Here is a 9845-nt window from a genome sequence, read left to right on the forward strand (position 1 = left end):
TGTTCGAATTAATTCCTGTATGAGTAGAATAGAATCACAACTCATCGTTTAATGAAATGCAGTAGCGCGCACTTTGTCAGCATCCTCATGTATAGTTCATGATTTATTAGCATTCATATGAGTAGAATAGAAATCCCAACTCATCGTTTAAAGAAATGCAGTAGCAAATATACTTTGTGTGTTTATGATTTCTCATTGTTTAATGAAATGCAGTAGCAATTAGAGTACCGAGTTATATACTTCCTTATTGTTGAATTAACCATAGCGCATGAATTTCAAGTGTTGCATATCATTTAGGTGACGTAGTCTAAGGCTGCATATTTGTACTTTGGAGGTTCACTCAACCGTGGAGGAAACTATTATCTATTGCTTAGAGCTCGGAGTCAACAGTGTCAATTATCCAACATGTTGGATCGTTATGCTGAAGCCTCATACACAGTTTTTGGCTGTCTGCATGAAGATAAACCCTCGAAGCTCCTCTTTGAAGGAGAGTTTGTCTTAAAAAACAATCTTACTATTTACTAGAAAAATCTGGCTGAGAACTCTAGTGTGAAAACCATCTTGCATGTAGTGCCAATGATAATTTTAGTGTGAAAACCTGATGCCTTGCATTTATGTGTGTGTATATATATAGGAGACCGAGTGCATCTGTTTTTTTTTTCGGAAAGGAAGGGGACTTATATTAAATCTTGGCACAGGACATCCCCAAATTACACATGAAAAATCTAAAATAAAAAAATACATAATATTCTATCCAGATTCTTCCATCATCTTCTTCTCCAATGGCTTTCCCTTGAACGCCGGGGCCAAAGTGCAGTCCATATGACAAATCCAACAACCAACCCTAAAACATTGGACATGCCGCAAGATCCAACGCTTTAGAATCAGTCCAAAAAACATCTAAATTGTTGAAAGAATATCGGCAATTGCATCGTCGGATACGACAGAGGCTGCATGATCATCACCTTGAGACCTTGAAATCCTCTCCGCGACCATCGACGATGAGATCGATGACCAGGAGTCGTTATCCTCGTAGGGGGCTCCCAGAAGCACCCCTCCTCTTGTAGATAAAGGTAACAAATTGGTCGCCTGTCGATGAAATCGACGCCTGCAATGACGATCTCATCGTGGCAATCACCAAAGTTATCGCAGGAATTGACACACGATCCCGTCCGAAAATCATCTGATTTTGCCGAAAGATTTATTGGACTAAACTCTAAGCAACTAGATAGGAAAACTGCGTGAAAAAAGGTGGGTCTCCTCTTCTTGTCCCTGGCAGACGCACCCGAGATGAAGGGGAGTGGCCCTATGAGGAACAGCGACGCCCCAGAGGCGAAAGTTGCGGCAGGTGTTGGCTGTGTCTCTTGGTGCTGGCGGCAGCTTCCGTATAGACCGAGTGCACCTGTTAAAATAGTTTTTTCTTTTTTCTATTAAAGTATAAAATAAAATATTTAGAGCTAGCTCATAAGTCATCGTTGGAGCTGTCTTTGGCCATATAAGTTATGAACATGAGTGCTTATTATATCAAGAAGCACTGAATTTTAGGGCCTGTTTGGTTTCCAGCTCCTAAATTTAGTCAGCTAAACTACCTCCTAAATTTTAGTCAGGCAGCGTTTGGTTTGGTGAACTAATTATGACTAAACTTGACATGTGCATGTTTAGAATGACCAAAACGCCCCTAAGCTCCTGCCCTTGGCATTTGGCCGCCGGGGAAGGGGATTTGGCCGCCGGGGAAGGGGAGGAAGGACCATCGGCCGACGGAGAAGGGGAGGAAGGAGAACTGGCCGACGGAGAAGGGGAGGAAGAAGTGCCTGCCCGCCGGTGAGCTCCAGCGAGATCCGGTCAAGATGAGCTCGACGCGCGAGATCCGGTGAGCCCCGTCCCTAGCGCGCGTGGCCGGCCCGGTAAGCTCCGGCGAGATCCGGCGCCGTCCTATCCCCAGCGCGTGTAGCCGGCATGGTGAGGACCGACCACGGGCGGTGGCGGCGCCAAGGGCTCCGTCATGCGTGCATGCCTGGAGCCCCGGTCTCGAGCGGGTGGGGCGAGCGACTGGGCGGGTGGTGCGGCGAGCGGCTGAGCGGGTGGTGCGGCGGGCGGCTGAGCGGTGGTGGGACGAGCGGCTGAGCGGGTGGTGCGGCGGGCGGCTGGGCGGGTAGCAGCGAGCGCAAGGGCGAAGCCCGGCCATGGGATAGGGTTGGCGCTCGGGACAGGGCAATTATGAGGGGCACCACCTGTCCAGGTGGGCTTTTAGTCCCTTTTAGTAAGCTTTGGGTGACTAGTTGGCTAAGGCCCTGTTTGGCATGGCTCCAACTCTGGGTAGAGTTGCTCCACTCCAAAACTACAGGTGGAGCCAGCTCCACTCCAGAACTCCAAAACTAAAATGTGGTGTTTGGCTAGATGGGTGCTCTCAGCTAAAAAAAACCGATTTCAGTGTGAATTGCCATTGTTGTCCCTCAATTCAGGACCCACTTGTCATCCTCTCTACCCCCATCTTCTTCTTCAGAAGTCTCCTGTGTTTAGCTTAGATGAAATCGTGATGCACCATTGCTGCTGCAACGTGTACTTTGCTCATAGCTTGATTCATTACGTACGTGCCTCTATCTTATAGCATATCCCTATCTATCCTGTATGAAGATCGTATCTATCTCATTGCTCATAGTATGAAGATCGTATCTATCTCATTGCTCATAGTAGATCCCGTCCCAGCTTAGGTACCAAGATTCAGATGGAGTGGTGGCTCCGGCACCAAGATGACGACGACGACTCCTCGGTGGCAGTGGCGCCCAGCAGCGCCTCCAGGTAGTCTGCCCCGAGGTCTTCCAGCTCCATCACCTCGCTCCTTGTCGCCGCCTTCGCCTTCCGGCTCCGGCTCGCTGGACGCCGCATCCGCATGGAATGCCGCCGCTTGAGCGCCACCACGGGCGAGCCAGAGGCAGAACCAGAGCCGGCGCACACATCCACGCCCATTCCTTCCAGGGACTGGCGGACCCGCTCCACGGGGAAGTTGAGCACGGCGGCGGCGCCACGTATGGCGAACGCCGCCTGGTCGTACGCCAGCGCCGCCGCCTCCGCGCTGTCGAAGGTGCCCAGCCACACGCGCACGCCGTTGCGCGTCGAGTCCCGGATCTCCATCGCGAACTTGCCCCACGGACGCTTGCGCACCCCGCGGTAGGGCCGCCTGCCAGGCCCCATGGCTCCCGTGCCATTATTCGCCTCTGCTTCTTCCTGCGTCAACGTTGCCAGGGCCAGGCCGGCCTCCTCCTGCAACTGCCGCTGCCCGGCGATCAAGTCCAGCAGCGCCACCTCGTTGGTGTCGTTGCTGTCGTTGCTGCGGCAGGAGGAAGTCACAACGCGCGGGTTCGCGAGAAAAGAAAACGAATCGTTTTTTTGTGTAACGAGTGGCATTGGTGGGTAATTACCCACCAACTCCACGAGGAGGTTCAAGAAAGGGGTTTTGGAGCAGCAAAAGAGATGCTCCAAAACTCCACCCCCATTTGCACTACAGCTCCATGGAGTTGGCAGCTCCATGGAGTTTTGGAGTTGGTGTGTTTGGCTGGATTTTTTGCTAGAGTTGATGGAGTTGTGGAGTGGAGCCATGCCAAACAGGCCCTAAATGTCATTTAGTCATATTTAGTCAAAGTGTTTGATAAAAAAGTTAGGGCATGTTTGGTTCCAAATAAGTCACCTACTTATAAGTTAAAAAGTGAAATAAGTGACTGATTTTGCCAAACACCACCAACTTATAAGTCACCCCTGCTTATAAGTTTTAAGTTGGTTCACCCCTGCTTAAAACTTATAAGCCACCCTTTTCTGCGTGGGGCCCACAGCTTATAAGTCATCTACAATCAAACATGCATGACTTATAAGTCACTGGTTTTCAGTCACCTGACTTATGGAAACTAAACAGGCTCTTACTAAAAGAGACTAAAGCTACTAAATTTAAGAGCTGCTAGGTGAACCAAACACCCTTAGTTAAGCTCTAGCCCACGGAAAACTCGAAACCTGGACTGCTCTGAGGGCGTCCTCAACAGAAACCGCCGGCAGCTAGCGATTGGAGCCACATCAGCGTGTGGATCCTACATGTTATATTATTATTATTATTTTCATCTCCTGCACAGAACCCATGCATAGACACGAGTTCCTCTGCCACCTCATTTCTTGAGCGAGATCAACCATGACAGAGTGGATAGCGAGGTCACTTCTTTGTTTTCTCTCACCTACACGTCGGATGAACTCTAGAGAAGTCCCCTGTTGCGGACGCCCTCAGCAGAGAACCGTACGAGCAGCAGCTGTTGGCTGCAGCGAACAGGGCCGGAGGTTAGATAGTGCCTGCTGGAGCCCAAGGTAAAATCCAATTTAAACCGCCACTTATGCTAAAGTAAGTGCCCAAGAAGTCCTTGAAATGTTGAAAAGTTCTTCATGTGTTGTTATTTTTTGACGTACCAATCAAAACAAATTCGGGCATGTCCAGCGAACGCTACATGGTGCGAGGAGAGAGAGAAAAAGAGAGACAGAATAAACTGCGGCCCTTATGTTTCTTTAACTTATTGTAATCCACTATCATGTACACAATGTCTATTTTATGCTCTATAACCTTCCTTTTCATGGCTAATGGACTGCTAGCTTTAACTCCCCACGCTAGCTAGCTTATCATGTATGCTACAATGGGATTGCCCATCGCAATCCTGGATAGGTCACTTATACTTTTGGTTTCCCTTATTAGTAATCTTATAAGGTGCAAAAAAAACATTCTCAATTTCGATTCCTTTTTCTAGGTGATGACGTTTTCGCCATATTTTGTTTTCATCTTGCAAACGTAACAAAGACAACAAGGGTGTACCGAAAGCTGAAGCCACTAACAATTGTTGATAACAAAAGGCATTTGGATCGCTAAGCGCTAACCGCGCATCCATATCTTGTCCATTTCTATATCAAAAGGTTTGCCAAGTAGATGGAAATAAGCCATTTACGTCACTGAAAACTGTTCGTCATCTAAAACCAAGGCAACGAGGATAACAGGAAGGTTAGGCTTTACTTTCAGAAAAGTTGTTTGCATAGTAAACTGCGCAGTGCGCACATTGTCAACTGATGTAGGAGATTAACTGAATGTCTTAGACGTCAGTAGTTGCCATTATTTCTGAATCTCTACTTCCATGGATAAGCAGAAAGAAATGTTTCTAGATGGCATGGCGATAAAAACAGGAAGGTGATCTGAAAAGTGCTAAAGCAAAGTTTGGCTAAGACAGTAATCTGTTGTTGAGCTGATGGTGGTTGTTGAGAAAATTGGAAGACAATGCTTCAAAAGTTGATGGTCAGCAAGAGTCACCATAAACAAGTTTATGCCGTCAGATTAGTAAGCCCTGTTGTCCTACTAATTAAACCCCTATAGTACTAGCTCGTCAATTCCACATATACATTTTGCTTTTAGACATGCCCGTTGTCTTATAAGTATCATACACCAAATTGGAACAATTATTGCTGCTAATGGCATTGGTAGGTAAGCAAATCAAAACTGATGATATGCAAACTAAGCCTACAATCCTAAAGAACGTTATCATATACATACACTTCGATGTCGGTCGTTAACACAAAAATATATTCATAGATGATGCATGTCTGCATTCAAGTTCCAAATATATTCATAGATGAACACAAGACATCAGCATATGACAAACAAAAGTCTCCTACTGTGTTCAGATCATGTTTGCAGCCATCATCACTTGTCAATCTGCTGATGTATATGGGGGTGTTTGGATGCTTTATATACCACTCCTTGCCTAACCTTGCCCAAAGAGAATATGGGGCAGTACATACGTTTGGTTGGCAAGCAAGGTTTTTCCTCGGACTTTGTACACATTCTTGCCAGGCGCGGCGAGCCAATTCGGCTCGCCTGACTTAGCAAGGTGTGTCAAGCCATTGGCTCATATACCACCCATGTGTGTCAAGGCATTCACATATACCACCCATTTGTCCATTGTATTCATTAGGAAAAATTTATTTGCATATACAATACCACCCATTTGCCCATGTATTTTTGTTAAAACTAGCTATTTTAATAGAGTATATCGAACCAAATTAAGGGTCACTTTAGACCACAGGAATTGTATAGACATTTCATAGGAATCCGTTTATTTTTCACATAGAAACGTAGGAATATGGAGAAAAATCTCGCATTCCAAAGGGAGGCCCAAAAGTCTCTATAGAAGGCCAAAGGGATTGCCCAACAGTACCAGAAAGCTCACAACCACATGTAACATATATGCACCCAAGGAAGTGCACCAAATAGTTTGGGTACTACTGGCATTATTTGTGGCGTCACTATACATAAACATCTTGCTATCATATCTTGACACAAAAAAGCGTGAAAAGCAATGCCGTCGTCACTTTGTCACGCAATGAAAAGACTTGCTGCTAAATAAAGTACCTCGTGGACAAGTAAACTATTCTTCTCCTCACGCGTTGTTGAGCAAAGTAAATAAAAATAAAAATCTTTAACATGATAGTAATCTCACAAGAAAAGGAAAGACACGAAATTTCTCAAACCAATGCTTCAAACTGCAAAGCTCTCTGCGTACTTTGCGTGCAAATTTCCAATCAAAGTAGTGCGCAGGAATTGCAGCGACTTCATGGCATGATTTTCCATACGAGAAGACGACTATTTCTGAGTAAAGACCTATATCTCCTCCCTATCACCCTACGATGACTGACGTGTACTACTTGGCAAACAAAATTTTGCAGCCAGACGACAGCAATCGGATCCCAAAAATGGACAGAATAATCCTGCATTAAGACGCAAAAGGAAGGTTCGCTCTCAGGCCTGGTTCACTTTGCAAATTTTTTAAACCCGATAAATAGTACCACTTTCGTCTTATTTAATAAATATTGTCCAATCGTGGACCAACTAGGCTCAAAAGATTCATCTCGTGATTTCCAACTAAACTGTGTAATTAGTTATTTTTTTTACCTACATTTAATACTCCATGCAAGCGGCTAAAAATTGATGTGATAAAGAGAGAGTGAAAAAACTTTAAATTTGGATGGCATCTAAACAAGGCCTCAGTCTCAGCACGATGCCTGAAACTTTAGGGCTCTCTGTGTCTGTGTGCAGTTTAAAGGTACTCACTCACTTCCATCTGTATCTGTATATATATATACGTCGTCGTCATCTCCTCCCTAGCTCGGTCCCTCCATTGATCGAAGAAGACTCGATCTCCTTTAAATACACAAGAGCTAGCTTCCAATCATCTCCTCGTCATTGCAACTTTGCCGAGAGCTATCCTACAACAGCTAGCTTCCAGTCATGCAGAGAGACGACATCGCGACGTTGGTGTGCCAGTGCCACACGCTCGGTGCAGCAGCAGACTTCGCCCACGAGCCGTCGTCCTACCCGGTCACCGCGGACGGTTCTTGGGGCACGTACGGCGGCCACGGCACTGGCGCCGGTGCCGGCGGCGTCGGCGCCGGGGCGAGCATGGGCACGGGAGAGCTGGAGCAGCAGCAGGCGGGGCGCGACGAGCGGAAGGCGAGGCGACAGGCGTCGAACCGGGAGTCGGCGCGGCGCGCGCGCGCCCGGCGGAGGGGGCAGCTCGACGAGCTGTCGTCGCGCGTGGCCGCGCTCCGCGCCGCGAACGCGCGGCTGGCCGTGGAGTTGAACCGCGTGGCGGCCGCGCGCGCGCGGGAGGCGCGGGAGAACGCGCGGCTCAGTGCGGAGGCGAGCGCCCTGCGGGAGAGGCTCGCGGTCGCCGAGGCCGCTGCGGCGGCGGCGGTGGACAGGGAGGCGTCGGGGAAGGGCGACGCCGGCGATGAGGCAGCGGCAACGGCCGACTAGGCAGGTGTTCGATCGCTGATCGGCGACCAAGATGACATAGTAATTCACTACTAGGACAAGAAGAGGGAGAGGACCACTTGCCTTTGTGGTTGTCGTGTGTTCGTAAATCGTAAGTATGTAGTCGTGGAGCTCCCGAGATTTGCTCGTTCTGAACACTCTGCATTCTGCAAGGTACAGTAGATACTCGATCGTCCATAGGTCGCGATCATACGATACGACTGATGATTTTGGAATCTAATACAGTTACGAGACGCTGTGTTTTTACTATAGAACTCAATTGATTCATGTGCAATTAGCATGGCCATTACATACTGGGTTACTGGTAAAGGGTGGTCGTAGCCTTTAGGTAGTAGTATACTCCAAGGTGAGGCCGGCGAGCAGCCGAATTTTTTATAATTTAGCTATTTTATTTGAAAGTTTCTCACAAATAGACCCTCGACGGAAAGAATTCACGAAATGGACCCTTAGCTCGGCGCCACCGTCATTGGCGCCGACCTCCTGGACACGGGGCCATGACCGGCCATGGGGCTTGGCGCCAGAGTGATCCTGGCGCCGAGCTCCCTGCATTTAACCCCAGCCCAACCTTCTTGCCCGAGCGTTCTTCCTCTTCTTTCTCCTCCCTCTCGGGTTTTTCTCTCCCACTTCACCCTACCTCACGAATCGACATATTGGACCTTGAAAACCTTGATTTGATCCGTAGATCTTCGAGAGCAAGGTATACTCGCTCACCTCCTTGTTTTTTCGCATCGATTCGGTATATATTAGTCGGATTTTTGAACCTAAGAATCGTCATCACTTAGGGTTTCATTGTATCCCTCAATATATGTATTATACAACCGTAGGTTGATTCCAAGGCATGGAAAAAGCTAGCAAACCTAGCCGCATGTAGTTATGTTATGGGTTCATTGTTGTGGATCAAATGAGAAACCCTAGGTTTAGGGTATAATGTTAACTACTTTCGGTTCTTAGAATGAAATTGGTTGTATTGTAGTTATGGTTCTCATTGATATTTTTTTGTGATGTTTTGATTTATGTTTGTTAAATTACATCCGTTTTGTTAGATGCAAGAAATGTTTCGGGAGAAGTTTTGGCGAAAACGGGGTCGTCCTCAAGAATTATACCCCGACGCGTCTAGCAAAGATGCCCCCGTCCCTCCTGACCTTTCTGTCCCTAACTGTGACTGTGGTTTCCTGGCCCATGTTTTTCAATCAAAACATCCGGACATAGCCGCACGTTGCTTCTACACATGTAGTCGGTTTAATGTAAGAAATTGTTTGTACTATCCTTTTTCTTTATTTGTTTAAGTATGGTACTAATATTTTGTTGGAATCTCGTTGTGTATGACCATGAGAGGTGCTTTTTCTTTCAGTGGATCGATGGTGCAAACAAGTTTGATCCTAGGTACCTCTTTTTCGACGATTGGTTTAGAGGGAGACATCCACGTGAGCACTTCAAGCGGTGGGTTCCGCCCCCCCCCCTAACCCTCCGGCAATGACGGCTAAGGAGAAGCACCTAGCCACAGTTAGACGACTCGAGGAACCTCCTCTGGCGATTGCTGAGATCGAGCTGTGATAAACCCTGAGAATACGTTGGAGTTTGTGTGTCCAAACAAGTATGAAGTAAGTGCAAAGTGTATGTGTTAAAATCTTGAGCTATATGTGTTCATGTACTAATGTCTCATTATTTAGGTGTATTCAATGGTGAAGTGTCGTTTCAAGGAGTGGTTGTATGGTTCTAAGAACCAATGGCCGGAAGAATCGCGGAGGGTTAAGGAAAAGAAGAAAGAACGGGTAATCTACAAAGCACCTCCTGTCATGTGCGAATGTGGTGTAAAATCCAACTATGGCCTAGTCCCTTCGGAGCTTGGAATAGGCCATTATTGCGGCCATATGATTGAGTATGATGAGGTTCGTTATTTTTCTGGTAAACATAAAATCGTATTTTGTTTGTTTTGCTAAGACATATATGATATAATATTTCTTTTGAACAGAGCACTAGGAAATACAGTTGGGAATGT

The 9845-nt window shown here is 47.0% G+C and overlaps 2 protein-coding genes across 2 annotated transcripts; one reads left to right on the top strand and one right to left on the bottom strand.

Annotated features, from left to right (window-relative positions):
• Positions 1-2721: 2721 nt before the first annotated feature.
• Positions 2722-3405, bottom strand: LOC136526318 (ethylene-response factor C3-like). The gene has a single exon (XM_066519021.1). It carries the CDS (start codon positions 3403-3405, stop codon positions 2722-2724), a length of 684 nt encoding a protein of 227 aa, XP_066375118.1.
• Positions 3406-7204: 3799 nt separating this feature from the next.
• Positions 7205-7828, top strand: LOC136526319 (ocs element-binding factor 1-like). Its single transcript, XM_066519022.1, has one exon. The coding sequence runs from the start codon at positions 7301-7303 to the stop codon at positions 7826-7828; it is 528 nt and encodes a 175-aa protein (XP_066375119.1). The 5' UTR covers positions 7205-7300.
• Positions 7829-9845: the final 2017 nt, after the last annotated feature.

Source organism: Miscanthus floridulus, chromosome 19 (assembly GCF_019320115.1).
Source record: "Miscanthus floridulus cultivar M001 chromosome 19, ASM1932011v1, whole genome shotgun sequence".
In the NCBI taxonomy this organism is placed as follows: domain Eukaryota; kingdom Viridiplantae; phylum Streptophyta; class Magnoliopsida; order Poales; family Poaceae; genus Miscanthus; species Miscanthus floridulus.